General features: G+C 41.0%; 1 protein-coding gene across 3 annotated transcripts; it reads right to left on the bottom strand.

Moving 5' to 3' along the window:
* Window positions 1-626: 626 nt before the first annotated feature.
* Window positions 627-26,164, bottom strand: Tctn3 (tectonic family member 3). Of its 3 annotated transcripts, XM_045142077.1 has the most exons (16): window positions 25,886-26,164; window positions 25,601-25,724; window positions 25,210-25,328; window positions 23,663-23,793; window positions 23,339-23,447; window positions 23,136-23,251; window positions 22,461-22,496; window positions 21,095-21,175; window positions 19,335-19,460; window positions 18,181-18,285; window positions 17,212-17,306; window positions 16,638-16,791; window positions 13,609-13,623; window positions 13,013-13,150; window positions 12,119-12,171; window positions 879-1,052 (listed from the first exon to the last, which is right to left on the bottom strand). In XM_045142077.1, the coding sequence occupies exons 1-16, from the start codon at window positions 26,139-26,141 to the stop codon at window positions 1,022-1,024; spliced, it is 1,689 nt and encodes a 562-aa protein (XP_044998012.1). In that variant the 5' UTR covers window positions 26,142-26,164; the 3' UTR covers window positions 879-1,021. The 3 variants fall into 3 exon arrangements, with proteins under 3 accessions (XP_044998011.1, XP_004669926.2, XP_044998012.1); XM_045142076.1 differs by lacking the exon at window positions 12,119-12,171 and having other exon boundaries at window positions 627-1,052; XM_004669869.2 differs by lacking the exons at window positions 12,119-12,171; window positions 13,609-13,623 and having other exon boundaries at window positions 627-1,052.

The raw sequence follows: 26,164 nt of genomic DNA, 5'->3' as shown, positions 1-26,164 counted from the left end.
GTAAGCTGTTACAGCTTTATACTTTAAAAAAGATTTCAAACAGATGTCACCTGCATAAAATTGGAGTCATCAGAGAGTATCTTCCCACAAAAGATCCTTGACTCAAGTGCTACTGTGTAGTTTATGAAAGACACCACCCCCCCGCCAATTCACACGTAAAAAGTATTACTGAGGCACACTGCTGAGCGTTAATTTCTGCCATGCTACTGGCCTTTATGCACAAAGCTCCCAGCTGTACTCCCCCTCCACAAACACAAGAGCAGAAATGAATGACAGGGTCATTTGCTAGTAAAACAGGAGATGGGATTCCACACACTTTTGAAACTGAACAGAAAGAGCTACTTTTCTTACTCATGTCTGGGAAAAGAGTGTGGCCAGACTTTGGCAAAAGAGCCAGACCAAATATACAGCCAGCAGTTTCCTGGCCTGAATTGCCAGCCATTCTGAGTTCATTCTGGGTAACTGCAGGAGCAGGCACTTCTTAGGCCTGTGGGGCCTGAGTGCCTGTGAGTAGATCTTGCAAACTGTTAGGCAAAAAAGGAACCCAGAGGTGCTTGATCTCTCCTGCCTGAGAAGCAAGAAACCTGATGCGTAACTGGTGGCCCCTATATCCCCAAGCACACAGCTACGATGACAAAATATTTTTATTGTTTTTCTAAAATACCTCTTATCATATATAAAAATTCCTTTAATTAGGTTCTGTGTTCCTAAATGCCCTCCCATAGTCATGAGCAGGTAAGAATCTGCTTAGCCAATATAAATAGGCTGCCTTAGAGCTTCCCATAGGGAAAAATGAAAGCTTGATTTTGCTTTTTTCACTTGGTCTGTGAGCTGAGAACTCCAAGTAGTAAGAGACACAAGATAAGCACGGGTGAGACTGGGCCTTTCTGAGAGTCGACCCCTCTGCTGAACGCCACTCTGAAAGGAAGGAATAAATCAAAAGGCAATTTCCAGTCTGTTCTAGGTTGACTCCTTGGTGGCTCTGGCTTCTGGGTAATGTCCACAAAGTTCACAAGAGTTGTCAAAGATACTTCTGTTTCTTTTTGGTGATCCTATAAGAAGAGAATCAAGGATAGATCAGTGCTTGGTACCCACTCATGAAGTCTTCCCACTTGTCTTTTACCATTACTTTCAATAAAGGAAGAACAAAATGAAATTGCTCTAGCAAGAGACACCTTTTCCTCATATTGATTCTGCAGTTTTATGTGAGACCTGAGTAAATGAAATATTTTAGTGACAACCCTTGACACTAGAAATGTGAATAAGATTGATTTCCAGAGCTTGGCAAATGTTTATAATCCCAGAATTTGGAAGGTAAAGACAGGAGATGAGGAGTTCAAGGTCATCCTTGACTACATAGTGAGTTCTAGGCCAACATGGGTTACATAAGACCCTATCTCAAACAAAACACAACAAAACCAAAAACTGATTCTTTATACCTCCAACTGGGAGATACCTTGATATCCAAAAGCCAGATGGTAAAACCACTACTGTTATGGGCTTAGCTACTCTTTCTATGTCAGACCTAGTGGGGCTGCAGGCTCTGAAACAGTGCAAATGCACAACTGGAAGTGATAAAGAAATGGGGACATTTCATAGAAAAACAACAAAAAAATATCAATTATCAGTTCATACACTATCAGCACAAAAAGATCCTCTCAGCCACATGCCAATTCAAGTCAAGAAAAAAGAGATGCTCTCAGAAGAAACCACCTTGTCAGGATGGCTCAAATATCTCTGGATATAGTTCTACTGTATGTCAAATACTAGAGTCCTGTTTATCTGAAATGAAGTGACTTTCTTCTGACTGTGCTTATCAAGCAAACTTATGGTCACAAGTTAAGAGTAAATAACTGTCTTGTGAACTCTGGAATGAAGGTTTTCTCTCATCTTTCATCATTCTGATGCCCCTATCATCTGCTGTGGGCCTTGAAAATAGCAAACAGCAGCCTCAAGAAATGTAATTTTGCCTGGAATTACCGTTTGGTGGGTATTTAGTTTATTTTTTTAATATTTTGTTTGTTTATTTGTGAGGGGGGGTGGAGGGAAGGAGGGAGAGAGAAAGGACCTCTAGCCACTGCAAATTAACTCCAGATGCATCTGTCACTTTGTGCTTCTGGCTTATGTGGGTACTAGTTAATTGAACCTGGGTCCTTAGGCTTCATAGGCAAGTGCCTTAAGTGCTAAGCCATCTCTCCAGCCCCTGTTTTGTTTTCATAATGGATATTGAACTAGTGGTATGAAAATCTTAAATGCCATACTATGCCTTTGGACTTTTTTTTTTAATAGTAAAGCTAACAATAGACTTAGCAAATACTAATGTAACTTCTGAGATGTCCAATCACATTCAATAAGAACATCCAGCCCAGGCTGATGTGGCCAAAGGATTCTGAGCAAAGCCCAGAGTTGAAAACTGGCTGAGATAAACCTCAAAAGATTCAGAAGTTTTAAGTAGGAAACTTAAGAATAAGTAACCAACTTTGTTTGGACCTATTGTAAAATTTATTATTAGGACTGTGACTTTCCCCCAGAACTTTATAATGGGAATGGGGAATACATTCAAATTTCTGGCACCCATCTGACATTACTCAGGCATGTTTATTACAGTGCTACTTTACGGATGCCTGTGAGCTATGCTGACTAGGGTGGTTAGAAATATTTTGGGATGAAAAAATGGAATAGGGTGTGAATTTTTTTTGTTCTAGGTTCAGGGCTGTATAGGAGTTGACTTAATTAGTATTTTATTCTGACTTATTTCAGGGCCTTCAAAAGGAAGAAAAACTTTTAATTGCCTACCAGTAGTCCCAGAAGGACTCTGCATGAAGCTGCACTAAGAAATGAGTTAGTGCAGAAGGCACCATGGTGTTGAGAAGAAATGACAGAGTGCTCAGCACTGAAACATCTCTATCACACCTTCCAAGGCTCAGGGTCCATTACAGAAGTGGTAGCAGAAAGAATGTAAGAGCCACAGGAAGGGTAGGACTCCTTACAATGCACTCTTCCACACACCAAATAGCCTAGATATCCATGACCTCACAGTGCCCAACACTATCTACACAAGACCATCATAATAGGAAAATATGATGACATCAAAATAGAGACCAATTGAGAAGGGGAAGGGGCATGATGGAGACTGGATTTGCAGAGGGAATTACCATGGTTTATTGTCTATTATTATGGAAGTTGTCGATAAAAAATAATAAAAAAAAAAAAGAAATGCGTTAATGGCCTCATGATGGAAGAGTATGGTACTGCATCAGGAAGCTCACTGCTAAATACCCAAACCATGTCTACCTATATAGCTTATCAGTAACAAAACTTACATTTTAATCTTTATTTGCCTTATTTCATTTAAAGTTATTTAATTTTTAAGTAATGTAACATTATATATATTTTTAAGGTACAGTATGACATTTTAATACATTAATCAGTGTTTAATGATCAGATCAGGGTGATTGGCATATCTTCCACCTCAAACATTTACTATCACCTGTTTTTAAATTTTATTTATTTATGAGAGAAAGATAGAAGCAGATAGATAGATAGATAGATAGATAGAGAGAGAGAGAGAGAGAGAGAGAGAGAATAGGCAGGCCAGAGCCTCTAGCCACTGTAAACAAACTCCAGATGCATGTGCCACCATGGGCATCTGGCTTACATGGATACTGGGGAATTGAACCTTGGTCCTTAGGCTTCACAAGCAAGCACCTTAACCACTAAGTCATCAAACATTTACAACCTCTTTATGTTGGGAGCAGTCATAGTCTTGCACTTGTTTCAAAATCAGGCAGGGAAAAGATCAGTAGCACTAGCCTCCCTCACCCTTCAACTCAGGGACTTAAAATCACCCTACAACCAGAACTGACCTCTTAGATAAGTAGGAAACCAAGAAGCAACAATGAAGCAAAGAGTCTCCTCAATATAGTTTTGAGTCTTGAATGGCATTTTGAAGCCCCATACAATAAGATGTTTGGAGGAGTCCTTTTAGATGTACCCAGGGTATTTTAATCTCATTAAGAGCTACTCCTAGCCAGGCGTGGTGGTGCACACCTTTAATCCCAGCACTTGGGAGGCAGAAGTAGGAAGACTGCTATGAGTTCAAGACCACCCTGAGACTACACAATGAATTCCAGGTCAGTCTGAACTAGAGTGAGACCCTACCTCAAAAAAAAAAAAAAAAAAAAAAAAAAAAAAGCTACTCCTAGACGTGACTTTAGGGAAACAGTGGAAAGACATATGCTTCAAAACTACTTCCATCCAACACAAAGCATTCAAAAACTCTAATTTCACTGAAAAGGGAAGACAGCAATGTGTGAAAACAGAAAGCAGATGGAGGTAGGTATCACAAGGGAACTAAGTATATATACACTGCTGAGAAATCAAGGTAAATTCCAGAGTAAACAAGTGAGAGTTGGTTAAACAGGTGCAATAACTTCTGGAGAACAGGATGGTGAGAATGGATATGGCACTGTATTTATAAATAGGATCACACTGTGTTGCCTGTGCTAGGCTCAAACTTAGCATTTCCTTCCTCTGCCTCCTGAGTGCTGGGATTTTAGGTGTGTGCCATCATGCCCAGCTGAGACTTTATCGTGCTTTTGCTTGGATTTGTGAGGGAGCTCAGCCTTCATAGATCCTATATCCTTACATCACTGGCAGGGCCACCTGGGGATGGATACTGTCAGGTACTTTGCAGGTGAAATACAATGAAAAAGAAAGCCTAACACAAGCACACCAAGAGATGAGAGGAAGGGTAATGCAAAGTACAAGAGTCACTACAAAAAACAAAATTACATTTAAGGATAGTCTACAGGGGACCTTATAAAATATGGAAGAACTATCCACCATCCTTGACTCCTTCCTTCTCAGCCTCTGTAACTACTTGGACCATTCCCAACTGAGGCTCTCCCATAGTTTCTGCATTCTGTCCACTCATAGGACTCACAGCTCCACCTGGGCCCAGGCCATTGGTACGGCTTAGTCCCTTCTGTACAGTGTTCTAGCCTCACTCAGCACTGCTTCACACATTCTAGAGACCACGTGTAACTTAGTCACCAGTGCAGTCTTAGGCACAGCTACTTCAGAGCCAGCTAACACCAGTCTATTTTAGCCCCGCCTGCCCTATTACCACACTATAATCAGATCCTAAGGTGAAACGGTAAGTGAAGATAGGAGAATCTTCCTGGAAGCTCCTGGACCAGCTTCACTGAGTGCAAAAGTGAGGCAGAGACCCTACCTCAGGCAAGGCATTAGGTGAAGACCAATATCCATAGGTGTCCTTGGACCTTCACACGTGTACAATGGTATGTGTGTGTGTGTCTGTATACACACATACACACACACACACACATGAAAAAAAGAAAAAATTGTATTGGCTGGGAAACATAGGAGAGGGGTGGTAGAGAGAATGCATAATATTTCCCAAAATAGTTGATAGGCGGAATTAGGTTCTGGTTTCTACAGCATAGTAGAACAATTTACTGTATCTTTCAAAACAGCTAGAAAGTGGATTTTGCTCATAATACAAAGAAATGATAAATGTTTGAAGTGATGTAAATGCTAATTACTCTCATTTGATCATTACACATTGTATCATACCAAAATACCATTCAATTTCATAAATATATACAAGTATTGTATGCCAATGGCATTTAGAATAAGGGTATCCCAGGAGATCATCCAACTAAAGTTTTATTTATTTATTCATTTGACAGAAAAAGAGGGGGCAGGGAAAAGAGAGAGACAGACAGACAAAGAATGGGTGTGCCAGGGCCTCCAGCCATTGCAAATGAGCTCCAGACACGTGCGCCCCCTAGTGCATCTGGCTAACATGGGTCCTGGGGAATCGAAACTGGGTCCCTTGGCTTTACAGGCAAGCACCTTAACTGCTAAGCTATCCCTCCAGCCTGAGATTATCCAATTAAAACTGAATTGTGGCCTGGAGGGATGGCTTAATGGTTAAAGTGTTTGCCTGCAAAGCCAAAGGAACAGGTTCAATTCCCCAGGACCCACGTTAGCCAGATGCACAATGGGGCACATGCATCTGGAGCTCGTTTGCAGTGGCCGGAGGCCCTGGCATGCCCATTCATTCTCTCTCTTCCTCTCTTCCTCCCTCCCTCTTTCTCTGCCAAATAAATAAAAATAAAATATATTTTTTAAAAAAATTGTTTGGGACAATGGAACACACAGAGCCATAGATTGTTACTAAAAATTTTTCAGTGCCAGGAATGGGATACCTTCCAGTAAGTTGTTGGCCAGGGAGGTCCTTGATGCCCCCAAAACATTACAGGCCATTGCCAAGGCCCTTGGTTTCCCACCAGGAATAAATGGTAAGACCCTATTGCTGAAGATGCCAAATACTTGGGCTGAAAGGTCACTGAGCTGAAAACCTCCATGTAGACCAGCTGACAGAAAGTTGGAAAAAGCCATGCTGCACACAGTTAAATGGGAGAGAGAGAAATCACCAGTGAAGATACCCAATAGGGGCACTGCAAGCTTTATATTTGGCCTTCCAGGTCAAATGAGACAACAGGTGCAATAGTGGCACATCTGTTATGGGGGAAACCAAATACCCTCTAATTGGACTGGAGGTCCACTCCATGGGAGGGAATACATTCCTGATACTAAAAACCTACAATAGGGATAGTCAAGAGACTTAGGGGTGTAATATCTGCTGCTGTCTGGCTAAAAGTATATACTATGCTCACCAAACTGCCCGGTAAGCACTCCTCTTAATGTTCATACCTATATATTAATGCTACTCTCACGTTTGGTTATAGAGAACCTTTTCTTTTCAGAAGGCAATGACCTTGGAATGACTCAGAAGGCACCACGGTGCTGAGAAGAAGTGACAGAGGAGTGCTCAGCACTAAAATATCTCTATCACACCTTCCAAGGCTTAGGGTGCATTGTGGAAGAGGTTGCAAAAAGAATATAAGAGCCAAAGGAAGGGTAGGACTCCTTACAACGTGTTCCTCCAGACACAAAATGGCCTGGATATCCATGACCTCACAGTGACTGACACTACCTATACAAGACCATCGTAATACAAGGAAAAGATCATGACATCAAAATAAAAGAGAGACTGATTGAGAGGGGGAGGGGATATGATGGAGAGTGGAGTTTCAAAGGGGAAAGTGGGGAGAGGGAGGGAATTGCTATTGGATGTTGTTTACGATTATGGAAGATGGCAATAAATTTTTTTTTTTTTTAAGGACAAAATGGAGCTGGGCGTGGTGGTGCACACCTTTAATCCCAGCACTCGGGAGGCAGAGGTAGGAGGATTGCCATGAGTTTGAGGCCACCCTGAATTCTAGGTCAGCCTGGGCTGGAGTAAGACCCTACCTCGAAAAACAAACAAACAAAAAAGACAAAAAAACCACCGGGTGTGGTGGTGCACACCTTTAATCCCAGCACTCGGGAGGCAGAGGTAGGAGGACTGCCATGAGTTTAGGCCACCATGAGATGACAGAGTTAATTCCAGGTCAACCTGGACCAGAGTGAGACCCTACCTCGAAAAACCAAAAAAAAAAAAAAAAAAGACAAAAAACTGAATTGTACGTAGTGGGTCACTGGATATGCAACATTGTTTAAGATTTAGAGTAAGTTCCAAAGTTTGGAATAAATTATGAAAGGCTAAGTTAAGTCTTCTGCATTTCCATGTAAACATTACAATCAGCTTGTCAATTTTTATAAACATGCCTGCCATGATTTTATTGAGTTTGCAGTGAGTCTATTAACACATTTGGGACAGACATCTTACTACTGAATTTTCTCCAGGAACCTTTAGTTTGTCTTAGCAATGTTCTACAGTGAAGAAGGCTTTTTTTTTGTTTTTGCTAAATTATTCATGTTTTGTCACGCTCTTAAAAATTAACTTAAATAAATTCAATTTTAAAATAACATCTAGTAACTGGGTGTGGTGGCACACATCTTTAATCCCAGCACTCAGTAGGCAGAGGTAGGCAGAGGAACATTATGACTGGGACTAAAAAGTGAATTCCAGGTCAGCTTGGACTAGAGTTAAGACCCTACCTCGAAAACAATAACATCATCTAGTGGGCTGGGGAGATAGCTCAGTTACTAAAGTATTTACCTTATAAGTATCAGGACTCGACATAAGTCAGCTGGGATTCTCCAAGACATCAACAGAAAAGAGAGGCAAAACTCCTTACAAATCTAACCATTTCCTCACCCTTGCTCTGATGCAATTATTTGAAAATCTAATATTGAATATTAAAGTAAATTCTCTGGTTTGATGCTCTGTAGCCCTTATGGTATTCTGCTTATTTACTTATTAGATTATGACAGAAGTTCTTAGCCTGACTTGCATATTTTTCTAGTAAGACAGTAACTCTCAAGGGATTCCTAATGGAGTCCATGTGCTTAAGAACCACTAAAGCTGACAGGTAGCTAGCAGTAGTTTCTCCTAGCACCAGTTACTTGACTGAGGTATAAAACACAGCAAACTTTCAATGACTGTAACTAAAAGACCATTACTAGGGCTGCACAGATGGCTCAGCAGTTAAGATGCTTATGTGAAAAGCTGAAAGACCTGGGTTTGATTCCTCAGTACCAACATAAAGCCAGATGTACAAGGTGGTACATGAGTCTGGAATTTGTTTGCACAGGCTAGAGGCCATGGTGCAACTATTCTCTCTCTCTCTCTCTCTAATAAATAAATAAGTAAAATAACTATTTTAAAGACACTTATAAATGAAACAACATAATTAGATTTGAAATCTAGTTAGAGATGAGCATCTAAAAGTATAATTCCAATTGCAAATTATGACCTACTGGCAAGTCATTTAGAATTTTGGGGGGAAATTATAATAGAATAAACTGGAATAGGAACTATCGAAGTGTTTTGCATTCAATATGGTATTGCATTAAAAAGCTTCACTTTGTTTTTGTTTCAGGCAAGCCAAATAGACTGGCCTTTTTTTTTTTTTTTTTTTTTTTTTTTTTAATGCAAGAGAGCTAGAGATAGAAAGAATTGGTATACCAGGGTCTCCAGCCACAGTAATAAAACTCTAGACACATGTGCCACCTTGTTGTCTAGCTTACGTGGGACCTGGAGAGTCAAATGTGGGTCCTTAGGCTTCACAGGCAAGCTCCTTAACCACTAAGCCACTCTCCAAGTCCCCGTTAGTTTTTATATGTATGTTTGAGTCATAAAATAATTTATTACTATGGGTAATAACAACAAACGTTGAAAACCATTGCTATAATACCCACTTTTCTGTTGTTTTGCTTTTATAATCACATTGAATCTGTTCAACCCAATGAGTATTTTTCATTTCCCATTTTATTTTTAAATTTTTTTTATTTTTATTTTTTGGTTTTTCGAGGTAGGGTCTCACTCTGGTCCAGGCTGACCTGGAATTAACTATGTAGTCTCAGGGTGGCCTTGAACTCACAGCGATCCTCCTACCTCTGCCTCCCAAGTGCTGGGATTAAAGGCGTGCGCCACCATGCCCAGCTTCATTTCCCATTTTATAGAAGAGAAAACTCAGAGAAGCAAAATAATTTGATTTAGACCCAGGTCTGTCTACAGATCCTAGTCTCCTAGACAGCCCCAAAGCAGATGACTCACTTAGTAATAATCAATGGATTATTATAATTTTACAAGCAAGTGATTTTAACCCCTGAACCACCAGCCCAACCCCTGAGTATTATAATTTTAGAAAGGCTTTAGAGACTGGATTCTATTCCACGTAATTCTTCATACTTACTGTTTTGGCGTTAATTTCCACACAGTGTTGTAGAAAACAGGTGATTTCTTTTTAGCAATATAGTTTATTTTTAAAATTTAAAAACTTATATGCAGGTTAACTTTTGCATATTATCTCAGAGAATGAATTACACATTAAACAAGTAATGGATACTGCACTTGATCTTAGCTTAAAGGCTGAGAAACATTACACTAGCTTCCATTGGATAAGCTAGCACTCTTCTGAAAAAAAAAAATGAATTCACATAAAGAACTAAGAGACATGCTATGGGAAGATAATCATAAATACATAAAGATTTGTCTGAAAAGAAATTTTTATTCAAGATTGAAGAGGTGACAAAAAATTTTTCTATGTAGCTGATAAAATTATCTTTATGATAAAAGGAAAGTACATGACTTTTTGATATACTATTATTTCATAGCTCATACTTTTTCAGGTGCATGGCATTTTCATGAGAGTTGAGCTTCTCAAGTTAGGTCATAAAATAAAAATAAAAATTACAAGGCATGGTGGCACACGCCTTTAATCCCAGTACTCGGGAGGCAGAGGTAGGAGGATCACTGTGAGTTCAAGGCCACCCTGAGACTCCATAGTGAATCCCAGGTCAGCCTGGGCTAGAGCGAGACCCTACCTAAACAAACAAAAAAATTTACACAGTTAAAATTATTTTAACTGGGCGTGGTGGCACACGCCTTTGATCCTAGCACTTGGGAGGCAGATGTAGGAGGATGGCTGTGAGTTCAAGGCCACCCTGAGACTACATTGTGAATTCCAGGTCACCCTGAACTAAAGTGAGACCCTATGTCGAAAAACAGAAACAAACAAACAAAAAAATATTGCCTTGAAAAATTGCATAAATCACCCTAAGTAAGAAGCATGGTTTTGTATATACTATACCACCTCTTAATAAGTTCAAGATAATTTACTTCATCACTGGAATAATGTTTCTTCAGCTATACATAATCAAACACAGCTGAAACTGAACTATCATCCACTTTGTCTGGGCAGACTGGATGGCTACAAAACATAGCTTCGTAGAAAAGGCAAACTACCCTGAAATGCTAACCTCTAAACAACTACCAGAAAAAAAGATATGGTTAAAATATCTACAATAAGAAAGAAGTACTGTGTATGGCTCAAGAGAATCAGAGATTTTAAAAAGTAAATAGTTCTGTGATCCAGGAATTCCTAAATACATAATCAAGGTACATACAGTTTAGAAAAATTTGATAGTGGATACAGTATAGGTTCTAGAACAAACTACATGAGTCTTAAAGAAACAGTTCCTCCTGGTGAGAGAATATGTATTCAGGAATATATCTTCTGGTATCCTGAGTGTTAACCCATTGACAGGCATAGAGAACTAAATTGCCCAACACTGCTGTGAGGGAGAGTAATGTAGCCTCAAAAGATAGGAATTTTAATGTTTTAACTTTCATTAAATATTAATAAACTGGTTTATCATTTTATACATGAATTATTTCATCAGGACATGATCATTTCTAGTAAGAAGAAAATACCCTGCTTTTGAACTTGTAAAGATTACAAAATTCTGAGGGCAAGGAAGATGTGAAAGCTGTCCAAAGCACATTTATAAAGTAGAGATATGTTTACTACAAATAAAAAGCACATAGAAGCAAGAATTCATGACTTCAAACTAGTCAACCAGTTACTTCAATCACAGTAACAGGCTCAGAGTAAAAACTGTGATTATCAGCCAGGCATGGTGGTGCACGCTTTTAATTCCAGCACTTGGAAGGCAGAGGTAGGTGGATCACCATGAGTTTGAGGCCACCCTGAGACTATATAGTGAATTCTAGGTCAGCCTGAGCTAGAGAGAACTCCTACCTCAAAAAACAAAAGCAACAACAACAAAAACTGTAATTATCAAGTGAACATGGACTCATGGAAAATGCTTTCTGTAGTCAGATCAGTAATACCGTTGGAGAGACAGGCAGGCATAGTGAAGCTTACTAACCTAGAATGTCACTTGGTTAAGCTGGGCACAGTAGCACACTCCTTTAATCCCAGCACTAGAGAGGCAGAGGTAGGAGGACTGCCATGAGTTTGAAGCCACTCTGAGATTACATAGTTAGTTCCAGGTCAGCCTGAGAGTGAGACCCTACCTCGAGCAGTAGACATGTACCTTTTTTAACAATGTACCTAGCAAAATGTTTGGCAACTTGGGACCCCCACCAGAATGGAGGTGCAAGTATACTCCACTTCAAAAAAAAAAAAAGTGGGCTAGAGAGATGGCTCAGTAGTTAAGGCACTTGCCTGTGAAGCCTAAGGACCTCGGTAGGACTCCCCAGAACCCTCGTAAGCCAGACATACAAGGTGACACATGTACACAAGGTTATGCATGCACACAAGTTGGTACATACGTCTCAAGTTCAACTGCAGTGGCTAGAGGTCCTGGCATGCCAACTCTCTCTCTCTGTCATTAAAAATAAAATGGTAGTAAGTTACTCCTCTTAGCAATCCCTTGATAATGCCCAATTTCTCTTCAAACATGTTCCATGATACATCTGGAATCTGGAGACGGGGTACTGATCTGGCCTGGACTGGTTTGGGGTACATGTACAGTATCATAAACTGTGCCTTCTGAGTGAACTTTCAGGGAGAATGCTCTACTTGCCATCTTATGCCTATGATAATTGGGCTTACAAATGAATCAAATCAGATACAAGATGGAAAGGAACAGTGCACCACAGAAAAGCTTGCATAGCCCAGGTCTGTAAATCTAAACAGGAAACCACCCCAAATCCACCCCTTGCATCAAGCTTCTCCTCCTAGATCCCATAACAAGAAGCCCAAACAGTACCCAAGTACTCTTAGACAATCCAGCTCCAGGAGCCCACAGCTCCCTTGCACAGAATTCTTCCTCACCATCTTTTCCTACTTTTCCTTTATTCTGTAATAATAGTTTCCACTATTTTGCTATCTTGTACATGTCTTCAATTCTTTGACTACAGTGCCAAGAACCTGGAAATACCTGGACAGATACCAGCAATAACTGTAAGGTTATTTAAAAGAAATTAACAGATACTGAAGTCTGGGCATAAACATTTTTTTTTTAAAAGCAGGGAAAATGGATATAGGTTAAATTCAACCATTACCAAGATGCTATTTTTCATATTGTTGCAGGAAGGACAGCCTTAAAAATTAATCATGTCAATTCACTCACCCATTCTTTAAAAGAAATTGGTAACATGTCATCAAGTGGCTGATGAGCTAGTCTAGACTTTATGAGGCGTCATGGTCCATTGTGAACTTACCTGAATGGTCTTGCATTGGTATACGAATCGAGCTCCTGACACATGAGCTTGTGGGTTGGACTGAAGGCCTATATGTGCCCATAACACTTGGATCTCCAGAGAAACTGGTATGAAACAGCAGGAAGTACAGTCCACAGCCTGCAGAAAGTCAAGATGGGTCTGCATGAATGGCCTGATGGGTGCCTACCATTACCATGCATGATACGGCCATTGTTTCTGAAGCATCATATGATCATACAGAAGGCAGAATAGCTTAGAAGAAGCAAACAAAAAAGTTCACAGTAGACCATATGATTGTTCTTAATCTTGAAAAGGTTATAACTAAAAATGGAAATTAGTAGTCTATAGATTAACAAAATGTGTAATGGTTCTAAGACAGTACAGTGAGTGATGCATAGTGAGTGTTGTGAAATGTCATAAGAAATAGACATTTCTGGCTGGGGATGGCTTTGTGGAAACAGGATGAACAAGAAATATTAAGGCAAATTTGTGGATAAGTGATGGCATATAAACATGTATTCAACAATACAGAACATTCTTCATGACAGATCATGTGTTAGAAGACAAAACAAGTTTCAAAAAATTTTAAATCATACCATGTATCTTTTCTGTTTAAGAAATGAAAACAGAAATCAACAATTTCAACTTTAGAAATTGTATGCATAAGTGCATCTAGACAACACGTTCTTGAATAAGCAATAAGTCACCAAAGAAACTGACAAAATTTTAAATAAGGAAACAACAAAAATATTCTGGAAAAAAATGACAATGGAAACAACACATTAAAACTAATAATAGGGCTGGAGAGACGGCTTGGCGGTTAAGCGCTCGCCTGTGAAGCCTATGGACCCCGGTTCAAGGCTCAATTTCCCAGGTCCCACGTTAGCCAGATGCACAAAGGGGCGCACGCATTTGGAGTTCGTTTGCAGTGGCTGGAAGCCCTGGCATGCCCATTCTCTCTCTCTCCCTCTATCTGTCTTTCTCTCTGTGTCTGTCGCTCTCAAATAAATAAATAAATAATGAACAAAAAATATTTAAAAAAAACCTAATAATAAAGCAAAAGCAGTACTAAGGAAGGTTTACAGTAGTAAATATCAACATCAAAAAATAGAAAGCCCTGGGCTAGAGTAAGACCCTATCTTAGAGGAAAAAAAAAAAAAAGAAAAGAATAGAAAAGAAAAATACATAGAAAGGTCTCATGGGCTGGAGAGACGGCTGAGCAGCCAAGGCGCTTGCTTGTAAAATCTGCTGGCTTGTGCTCAGTTCCCCTATAGCCATGTAAAGCCACTCACAGGCCAGACTTGTTTGCAGCAGCAAGAAACCCTATCTCAAAGAAGGTGGAGACAACTCCTGTGACCTCCACGCAAACATAAATAAATAAATAACTTTTAAAAAATAAAATGGATTCAAATAACCAACCCCCAAATTAAAAGAAAGAGATCAGAAATACATGTGGACACATATAAACACCAAAACTAAACCATAACAAATAATAAGTAATGAAACTTATTCAATTATAATAACTAATATTAATTTAAAAAAACTCCCAACAAAGAAAAGCCCAGGAGAAGATGGCTTCACTGCTCAATTCTTCAAGTTTTAAACTTCATTTTACTTGTAAGCAGAGAGAGATGATAGATAAATAGATAGAGAGAGAGAGAGAGAGAGGGAAGGAAGGAAGGAAGGAAGGAAGGAAGAAAGGAAGGAAGGAAGGAAGGAAGGAAGGAAAGAACACTAAAAATAGATAATGGGCATGCTAAGGCCTCTTTTTACCCCAGATGAACTCGAGATGTATGTGCCACTTTGTGTGTCTGGTTTTATGCAGATACTGAGGAATCAAACCTAGGCTGGCAGGCTCTATAAGCAAGTACCTTTGAACCCCTGAGCCATCTCCCTAGCCCCAATTCTATCAACTTTTTATTTTTATTTATTTTTTATTTTTTGGTTTTTCGAGGTAGGGTCTCACTCTGGCTCAGGCTGACCTGGAATTCACTATGTAGTCTCAGGGTGGCCTTGAACTCATGGCGATCCTCCTTCCTCTGCCTCCCTAGTGCTGGGATTAAAGGCGTGCGCCACCACACCCGGCTCTATCAACTTTTTTTTTTTTTAATTTTTATTTATTTATTTATTTGAGAGCGACAGACAGAGAGAAAGACAGATAGAGGAAGAGAGAGAGAATGGGCACCCCAGGGCTTCCAGCCTCTGCAAACGAACTCCAGACGCGTGCGCCCCCTTGTGCATCTGGCTAACGTGGGATCTGGGGAACCGAGCCTCGAACCGGGGTCCTTAGGCTTCACAGGCAAGCGCTTAACTGCTAAGCCATCTCTCCAGCCCTCTATCAACTTTTTAATGGAGAACTAACACCAGTTCTTCTCAAACTAACCCACAAAGTTGAAGGGGAAAGAACTTTTTTTTTTTAAATTTTATTTATTTATTTATTTGAGAGCGACAGACACAGAGAGGAAGACAGATAGAAGGAGAGAGAGAGAATGGGCACGCCAGAGCATCCAGCCTCTGCAAACGAACTCCAGACGCGTGCGCCCCCTTGTGCATCTGGCTAACGTGGGACCTGGGGAACCGAGCCTCGAACCGGGGTGCTTAGGCTTCACAGGCAAGCGCTTAACCGCTAAGCCATCTCTCCAGCCCGGGAAAGAACTTTTTAAAACTCAACAAGGCCAGCATTACCCAGATACTAAAACTAGACAAGGATACAGCAACAATAAAACTGTCAGCTAATGCCCATGATGACTGTAGATGCAAATTTCTCAAGAAAATACTAACATCTCAGATTTCTTCCTTGATCACTTTCCACCTTACTCACTTGAACTCTGAGCCCCCCACTTTGGCTAGTCTAGGTAGCCAGTTTCCCCAGGGATGCCACCTCTGCCTCCTGAGTGCTGGGATTATAGGTAGGCTAGCAAGTCCGCCTAGTTTTGACATGGTTGCGGGGATCTAATCTCAGGTCCTCATGCTTTCACGGCATGAGCTTTATCCACTGAGCCATCTTCCCAGCCCCCAACACCTAAAATTTATATGGAAGCACCAAAGACCCCAAACAGCCAAATCAATTTTGAACAAAAAGTACAAAGCTGAATGTATCATAATACCTGATCTGAAGACATACTACAAGGTTAAAGCAACCAAGATAGCATGGGGCTGGCATTAACAAGAAACCTATAGGTCAACAGAACAGAAAAGAGAATCCAAAAATAAATCCACCCATCTATAGGCAACTAGCTGTTGGCAAAGATGACAAGAGCATACACTGGAAGCTTATATTGACAATCTTTTCAACAAATGGTGCTGGAAAACTGGATATTCACATCAAGAATACTGAAACTTAACCTCTCCAACTGTATACAAGTCAACTCAAAATTGAGCAAAGACCCACATGTCAGACCTGTAACTATGAAAGTACTGGAAGAAGCCAGGTGTGGTAGCACACGGATTAATCCCAGCATTCAGGAGGCAGAGGGAGGAGGATTGCTGTGAGTTAGAGGCCACCCTGAGACTACATAGTGATTTCCAGGTCAGCCTGAGCTGCAGTGAAACCCTACCTCCAAACCCCACCCCTATTCCACCCCCCCCCCCACCACCACACACAAAAAAATCTTTCTCTCCTTACTGAAATATGGCAGTTTCTGGTGAGGATCCTGGTCCACCCTCCTTTCTGGGCTGGGTCTGCATTACCAAAGATGGCAACATGCTCTGGTAGGGGGCTCCCATGAAGAGTCTGATAAATCATCTCTTGCAAGCTGCTACAGTTCTTTTCCTTCAGCCTGTAAGTAAACATGATGGAATTTAGCATAACAGTGTAACCATATCAGTATATTAATTCAAACATGAGAACTGATACTATAAAATAGATGAGGAAAGAATCTTTAGTAGGAATTAAGGCACTGTCAGAACATTCAGAGCAATATAATATGAAAGACTATTCCTACCATTTTCTGAAATGTCATTTAAAATATTAAAAAGTTACTCTCTCAGCCTGGTGTGGTGGTGCATGCCTTTAATCTCAGCACTGGAGAGATAGAGGAAGAAGGATCACTGTGAGTTTGAGGCCAACCTGAGACTGAATTCCAGGTCAGTCTGGGCTAGAGTGGGAACCTATCTAAAAAAACAAAAAAAGTTACTATCTCAACATATTCCCTACAAAGATACAAACTCATGGGAAATGCTACAGAAGCAAGCATTACCTTAACTTGCACCCAGATAATGCATTCACTCCAAACTGTATTTCATGTCTCCTAACAGAGCAAATTCCATCACCCTGGCTTTGCAAGAGGCTCATCTGATGTGGGAAAGTGATGATCAAGGAGATGGTAACAGAAAAAGTAAGTAGAGTTGGGAAATCTGTTTTTTTTGTTCCCTTACACTTTATCAATAGTATGCCACAAATTTATTTTCTTCTTTTAGTAGTTAGAAAACATAGAGACAGGCTGGGGAAATGGCTCAGCAGTTAAAGGTGCTTGCTTGCAAGCCTGCTGGCATAGGTTCAATTCCCCAGCACTCACGTAATGCCAGACACACAAAGTGATGCATGTGTTTGGAATCTGTTTGCAGCAGCAAAAGGGTCTGGAATGTGTGTGTGGAAACAAATATATCTAAAAAAAAAAAAAAGAGAGAGAATTATCTTTCAAACTGGTTAATGATAACCCACATGAATATCATATCTAAGCAAGTCAATTTAATTCTCATGTTTACATATCTGTGTATGTGTATGGGAAGTGTGCACAGGTGACATGGAGTACCAGTGGAGGTCAACACCTTGGGGTGTTGGTCGTCACCTTCCACCTCATTTGAGACAGGCTCTCTCTTGTTTTGCCATGAGCTTTGGGGTTCTCCTGACTCTGCCTCTCATTGCTGTAGATACAATGAATTACAGACACAATTACTACTTGGGCCTGGCTTTATAGGTGAGTTGTGAGGATCCAAACTGAGGTTGTCACGACTTGCACAATCAGTGTCTTTCACCAATGAGCTGCCTCCCCAGACCACTGCTCATTTTTAGCTAGTCTAAATTTAATAACCTTTAGTGGCATCAACATTTGAAATAGTCTGGCAAAGATTGTATCCAATGCCTAAAAAATGAGGGAACCTCAAGAATTGGAAAATCCAAACATCTTTTTAGGTTACAATAGCCCATCTAGCTCCACAAAGGATACAGAGTGACGTAAATCACCACTTAGCACCAAGAGGGGTTTCCCAATAATATAGCCAGGATTCCCACTTCTAGGACCAGTAGAAGCAGCTGTGCTCTTTTGAAGTGCCTGAGGTGTTAAAAAAAAAAAAAAAAAGCAATTGTGAAAAGCCTGCCTTCCCACCTTTTACAGCCTGACTTTGCATCTTTCTTTATGACAACAAATGAGCTTCACTGAACAATCTTCCTCTTCCTATAATGTTGCATTTTCTAGTTTATACTCCAGTTTTCTGAAATGTTTCTTCACTAAAATAAATCCTGAGTGTTTGGGTTTTCCTTCACTCCCTCTATCCCTCCCTCCTTTCCTTCTGTTGATGATTGAACCCAGTGCTCTACCACTGAGCTATATCCTTAGCCTGACTGATCTAAACATTATAATTTACTGTATGCTAATTTTGCCAAGGATTATAACTAAGGGCCTACCTAGAATCCTTTAGTCCTATTCTCAAAAGTTGTTACCAATCTAGTGCTCAGTTCAAACTGGTTGAAACCACAGGAATCTAAATATAAAATTTTATTTTAATGAACTATAGATGTTCCAGGGATAAATTTGTGAGAGATAAAGAACTTGGGTGATTACAGATTTGACACAAACTATGCTAATCAACAAAGAAGGAAGTAGAAGAAAACCAAAAGGTGTTGATCAAGACCCCAGACTTAAGACTTATTGGAAAATGAAATGATAAATCTCCAGAAATAGGAGAAAAGTTATGTTAAAATGTTCTGGCTGAGCACGGTGGCAAATGCCTTTAATCCCAGCACTTGGGAAGCAGCGGTAGGAGGATCACTGTGAGTTTGAGGCCAATTTGAGACTACATAGTGAAATCCAGGTCAGGCTGGGGTAGAGTTAAGACCCTACCTCAAATAATAATAATAATAATTCTGTATGATGCTGACTGAGCTCAAGGCTCAGAAATGATCCTGTTTTTTTAAAGTTCTGATTTGAGTACTGCTTTTTGACAGCCAAACAGAGAAGTGAAGAAAATGGTAAACAAACATGTATTCAATACTTATCACTTGCAGTTAAAGTAATAGGTATTCTGATACCTATTTTGCAAGCATCATGGAAGCAGAGGGCTATTTTTAGGATTACTCCCCTCTAAAATAAAGAGTCCTAACCCTAAAGTGAATGATGAAGTCTTGCTGTAAGGAAACACCTGGTTCCACAGTCAGGTTGGTTTGTTCAAAACTAACAGAGACTTTCTGGATTCCAAAGGTCCCATTGGTCTGTATCTCATAGATGACCTGAAATGCCAAAGGAGAATCAATCAATAAAATGAGTTTTGAATATACCATGTTTAGGACATAAGATTTTTTTTTTCTTTTGAGGCAAGCCCAACAGACTGGTCTTTTCCCCCCCTTAGTGTGTGTGTGGGGGGGGGGAGAGAAAGAGAGACAGAAAGAGAGAAAATTGGTACACCAGGGCCTCTAGCCACTGCAACTGAACTCCAGACATGTGCACCCCCTTGTGCGCATGTACAACCTTGCACACTTGCATCACTTTGTGTGTCTGGCTTACATGGGACCTGGAGAGTCAAATATGAGCCCTTAGGCTCCACAGGCAAGCACCTTAACTACCAAGCCATCTCTGTAGCCTCAGAAGATTTTTTTGTTTTGTCTGTGTTTCAATTGCATGTGAGACTAAAAAATAGTCTTTTTAAAAAAAAGTTTTTATTTTTATTTATCAGATAGAGAAAGACAGAATGGGCATGCTAGGGCCTCTAGTCACTGTAAATGAACTCCAGATGCATGCACCACCATGTGCCTTAGATTACATGGGACCTGGAGAATCAAACCTGGGTCCTTAAGCTTTGAATGCCAGCACCTTAACCGCCAAGCCATCTCTCCAGCCCTAAAAAAGTATTCTTAAATATACCAAAGATAATACCACAAAAAGATAAAAATGGATTTACATTAATTAAATTTGTAAGTGAGAAAACAGACTAAACAAGACTATTTGAAGAGTTCATGGAAGAGGTATGTTTAAAAAAAATAAGTTTTGGACTGGAGAAATGGCTTAGTGGTTAAGCGAAGCCTAAGGACTCATGTTTGACTCTCCAGGTCCCACGACAGCCAGATGCACACATGCGCACAAGGGGGCACACATGTCTGAAGTTTGATTGCAGTGGCTAGAGGCCCTGGCATAACAATTCTTTCTCTCTTGCTCACTTGCATTAAAAAAAAAGAAAAAAAGAAAAAGATCAGTCTGTTGGGCTTACTCCAAAAAAAAAAAATTAAGTTTGAAGTGTGGGGAGATGGCTCAGCAGTTAATGGTACTTGCTTGCAAAGCCTGCCAGCTTGGGTTCAGTGCCCCAGTACCCATGTAAAGCCTGATGCACAAAGTGGCATATATATCTGGAGTTGATTTACAGCAGAAAGAAGCCCTGGAGGCCCCAACTCTCTCTCAATCAAATAAATCAATAAAAATAGAGTTTTTGTTTGTTTTCTAAAGAAAAGTAAGCTTTGACTATGGGTAAAGGAGGCAAATACAAAAAAGCAGAGGCAGGGCAAACATAGACTAGAAACCTGGGTAGCCTGGTTCTAGTAATGTCAGAAAAGAAACAAAAAAGGCAGCTGTGGATGGAATTTGTAAGTAGGTGAACCTAACTTTAAATTTCTGAGCAGTCCTGATACTGTGTCAATAGATGAAAGTGTGCTCAGTAAGAACCAAGAGGAGATTAAGTATGTGCAAAGGAAGAGGAATCAGAAATAACTTTACTGTTCTGAACTTGAAATACTAAAGCACAGCTGGGAAGGTTATGTCAGATTTCAGATCTAGCACACACGTTCAGTGATGTCAGCCCAGCATCTGAGGAAGGGTTCCTCTGGCGATACTAACCAACTTATGTTAGTCTAGACCCTGAGGTCACCATACTTACCTTGGAAACAATATTATAACAAGTGTTTCCAGATAATAGAGGAGGACTGGCTTCTGAGGCAATTGTTACAGGAATCTGGAACTACAGAGAGAAAGAGGCAAATAGACTAAAATTGAAACTTACATTTTCTCTTCTAGCCACGTATTATATGCTAAAATTAGTATTTTTATTTCTGCTTGACCATTTTTTCTTCCTATGCCAATTAAATTCAAAAGTTATTTTAAATCAACACATCTCAAAACAAATTTCTCAGAACACTAGATGTAACATTAGATAGAAACAGGAGCAGGTGTTATGGCACATTCCTTTAATCCCAGCACTTGGGAGGCAGAGGCAGGTGGATCACTGTGAGTTCAAGGCCAGCTTGTGCCTACATAATGAATTCTAGGTCAGCCTGGGCTAGAGCAAGACCCCATCTCAAAAGAGAGAGAGAGAGAGAAAGAGAGAGAGAGAGAGAGAGAGAGAGAGAGAAAGGAGGAATAAGAGGAAGAGGAGGAACAGGAGGGATGGAGGGAGAGAGGAAGGGAGGAAGAAAGAAAATAAAACAAAACAAAACAAAACAGGGTTCTATTGTCAAGTAAGTGTAAAGAATTCTATAGCTGACACTTCCCTCTTACAGACTAACCAGGCCCTCTAATATATTTTAAAAAATTAGAAACTCACCCCATAGTTGTCAATAAAATGTTAGAAAGTGCTGGGCATGGTGGCATACGTCTTTAATCCCAGCACTCAGGAGGCAGAGGTAGGAGGATTGATGTGAGTTCTAGGCTACCCTGAGACTACATAGTAAATTCCAAGTCAGCCTGGGTTAGAGGGAAACCCTACCTAGAAAAACAACAACAAAAAGTTACAAATTTGGGCTGGAGAGATGGCTTAGCGGTTAAGCGCTTGCCTGTGAAGCCTAAGGACCCTGGTTCGAGGCTCGGTTCCCCAGGTCCCACGTTAGCCAGATGCACAAGTGGGCGCACGCATCTGGAGTTCGTTTGCAGAGGCTGGAAGCCCTGGCGCACCCATTCTCTCTCTCTCCCTCTATCTGTCTTTCTCTCTGTGTCTGTCGCTCTCAAATAAATAAATAAAAAAATTAAGAAAAAATTTTTTTTTAAAAAGTTACAAATATACCATTTAACATTATGTAACTCACTTGTGTTTTAGCCTATCAACATCTTACTAGTTTACTTCATAGAAAGCTATTTGCCATACTGACCATTCTTCAAAAAGCACTGCTTTAGACTCACACTTGACCATGATATCAGTATACTTATATTTTTGGTCACTAATACAACCAAGACTTTAAAATTGCCTTGTGTACCTCATATACAAGGGAACCAAATATTCTTTTCCTTTTTCCTGATAAATGGCATCATACCTTTATGTTCTGAAGATCAGTCAGAGCTCTTGGAACCTAGAAAAGGTTAACAGGAGACATGAGTGTGCATATGCTTTTCATAAAACCACCAAGAGCTCCTGCTTCATGACCCCAATAGGATCTGGTGGGGTTGGAGGTGGGTCAAAATATTAGAATGGAGCTGGGCATGGCAGTGCATGCCTTTAATCCCAGCACGTGGGAAGCAGAGGTAGGAGGACTGCTATGAGTTTGAAGCCAGCCTGAGACTACATAGTGAATTTTAGCCTGGGCTAAAAGCAAGACTCTACCTCAAAAAAAAAAAAAAAAAAAGAATGCCTTCTTGTTTTCCATATGACTTTTTCTTATACTAAAAGACCAGCGAGTAGAGCTAGACATGAGGCTGGATAGACTGTGGTGACTACAAACCATCACAGAGCTCTACAGAGCAGTGAGGGCAAGAAGTTTGGTGAAATAGGAAACTGTCACTCCCTCCTTCAGCATAGTGACAATGTTTTATGCTGGTTCTATATTTCCAATTCTTTTATCTTTCTTCAGATAACAGGGCTTCCAGGCCCTCATGTAGTTCTTGGGAGTTATAACTTCCAGCTTAGTGTTTTTTCTACAACCCACCACAGTGGATTGCATGTACATTTCAAATTCACAGTGGCAACAGAGTGGGGAGAGAAGGACACTCACCTTTAACACTGTGAAGTTATAGTATGAGGCAGCATCCAGGGCTGGATCCAGAGTACAGCTACTGGCCAGGTTCCTGAAGAAACGTGAGCAGGTTGTATGTCTACTCTCTAGGAAACCTAGAACACAGAAAATGAAGAGAGTGGTAACTGAGAAAGCCCATCTTAAATGAAGCAAAAAGACTAGAACTTCTGCTCTGAACCCACCTGCAGGATTGTTTTCAGCACACAGTCCCCCGGCTCCCACTCCTGCAGGCTGTTTCAGTAGGCTTACTACAGACCACTTGGGGTAGTAAGCCAGTATAGGATCCCCAGCCTGCATAAAATAGAGCACAAACTTATTCACAGTGCAAAAAGAGGAAGTAGGAAGCAAGGCTGACTCAATGGCTTGTCTACATGGTTCTCTAAGAGGTGACAGTTGTTTATTTCACTGCAGGGATTATCCACTGTATTCTGCCAATTGTTCACTGCCTCAGGAAAATGAGAGTTCCCCTTACCCAGACTCAAATAGTTCCCCTTCCCCAGATTCACCCTGTAGAAAGGTGGCGGTGATGGATGGGTTTGCAATGTTGAAGTGAATGACTCGCCTCCAAACTCTGCAGCCAGGGTCTGGAAGTTGGTGGCATTAACTGTTTGGACCTTCTGGGAATAGCTTAATTTAGCTAAAATGTTTAAAAAAGAAGAGAGATTTAGATAAACAAAAAGCATTTACTTTTAAATGTCTGGCATGCCAATCAACTATGTGAAGCATAGTCCGCATACAGCAGCATGTGCAAATGCAGCTCTGGGTTCAGAGAGACTCCATCTCAATGAAACACATGAATGAGTAAAAAGAGGGGGACACTCAATGTTCTCCTCTGGCCTCCATACACCTCCACACGTGTGCACAGGGTGCATACATTTACACACACACACACACACACACACACACACGAATACACCACACAAGCCATGCCACACATGTATACAAGTGCAAAAAAAATCCCAACACTTTGCATTCTTATTAGCCTCTGCAAGTATCCAGAACTAGTAATAAATATTTCTCATTTTATGGTAGAAGAAATGAGCCCAGGGATAATAAAGGACTTGCCCAACTCTGTGGAGGTGGTAAGGAAATGTAAAGGCTGAGATCTAATGAACCTCCCCCTAAACTGTCACTTCATGAAATAAAAACAAGGGTGGCACAGACTCATCTGTGTCAAAAACATTGATTCAAGTATTTTTCAGTGCCCACAGTTCTGCTAGGCACTGGGACTTCAATGAGTGCTCTTACAGAGACTGCTGCAAGTGGGAGAATCTAGTCTATCTTGGATTTATCTGATTTAAAGGGAATGACTACAAGTTCTTTATGAGTTATCAGATCCAAAGGCAACAGAGTTTAAGAAATTACAAATGTTCTCTAGTTACAGAAAAGGATGGAGGACTGCAGGAAGGGTGAAAGAGGGTGAATAACTGGAAATCAAACAACAAAAATAAGCTGGGTGTGGTGATACATACTTTAATTCCAGCACTCAGGAAGCTAAGGTAGGAGGATCAATGTGAATTTGAGGCCAGCCTGCTACAGAGTCATTTCTTCCATGTCAACTAGGGACAGTGTGAGACCTTGCTTCAAAAAGATCAAATAAACAAGCAGGATACAAGGGGAAGGAGAATTGAAGGTAAGGGGAAAAGAGGATATAGAAGACTGGAATCAACAAACAAATTACATTTGAAAATGCCAGAATGGGGCTGGAGAGATGGCTCAGCAGTTAAGATACTTACTAGCAAAGCCTGACAACCTGGTTTCATTTCTCCAATACCCACATAAAGCCAGATGCAAGGTGGTACATGTGTTTGGAGTTCACTTGCAGTGGCAGGAGGCCCTGGCACACCCATACTCATTCATTCATTCATTCATTCTCTCCCTCTCTCTCCTTGCAAATAAATAAAATACCAAAATGAATGCCGCAATCTCTGTATGTCAACTAAAAGATAAAAAATTTAAAAGTTTAAAATAAAGAAATGGGAGAAGTCTAAAAGCAAAGCCACAGCCCTGTAAATGTTAAATGATAAAAACAGTCAAACAGGTTTCTACTCACAGTTGTTCACATGGACACAAAACTGCCTTATTCCATTTGAACTCATGAAAACTCTTGAAGGAAATGGAGAATTGCTCCTGAAGATAAGAGAATTGTCTACACATACCCAACTCGGAGATCTGTGAGGATAGAGAAGGAACTTTTTAGGAGGGAAAAGTAGGTCTAAAGAACGGGTCCCGTCCATGCCACTGAAATGCTAAAGAGATGAACCCTGGGCAGCTGCAGTGCAACACCCACGTTCAGCAGAGAGCTCAGTTCTAGAAATCAGAATAGAAGATCATCCTGAAGAAGACTTAAGGGCCCATGCTAGGGATGGAAGTAGGGACGGGGGCAGGGAGGCGAACTCTTCTTATTTCTAGGTCCCAAGGCTCTTAAGGGCTGGGAAACTCACCTTACACTGCCAGGAAGACAGAAGGAGAAAACTGTCATGGGATAGAGAAGATTGCAGTCCTTGTCGCAGCAGCAGTTTAAGTCGCAGGCACCAGGAGTTAAGTCACACACACAGATGGGCACCGCTATGAAAGGACAACAACAGGCAGTGCGAGATGATAAGCCCCCAGACTCTTCTAAGTTCGAATCTCCCCCTTCTTCCGACAGTTCCACCCCCTTCGCTTTTGGGGTACAACTCTGTCCACGGAATGTCTGCTCTGAGAAGCCAGCACTTTCCATCCCTCACCTGGGAAGACGTCTGTGGTCGCACTCCCGGGAGCCGAGGTGGCCTCGGGGGTAGGGGCCGCCGTAGAGACCCCAGCCACGTCCCGGGGAGTTGCAGTTTCCACGGTGGAGGGCCGCTCCGTTGCATCGGGCGTCAGCGGCCCTGGGGGCACTGAAGAGGCGGACACTGGCTCGGGAGGGGAAGAAGAAGGCTGAGGCCGCGCGCCGGGCAGCATCGCGAGGAGCGCCGCGAGCAGCAGCCGCCGCGGAGCGCTCATGGAGCCGTCGAGGCACGAGAGGC

Source organism: Jaculus jaculus, chromosome 1, assembly GCF_020740685.1.
Source record: "Jaculus jaculus isolate mJacJac1 chromosome 1, mJacJac1.mat.Y.cur, whole genome shotgun sequence".
NCBI lineage: Eukaryota > Metazoa > Chordata > Mammalia > Rodentia > Dipodidae > Jaculus > Jaculus jaculus.
Note: the sequence above shows the minus strand (reverse complement) of the source record. Positions and strands in the feature narration are given on the sequence as shown.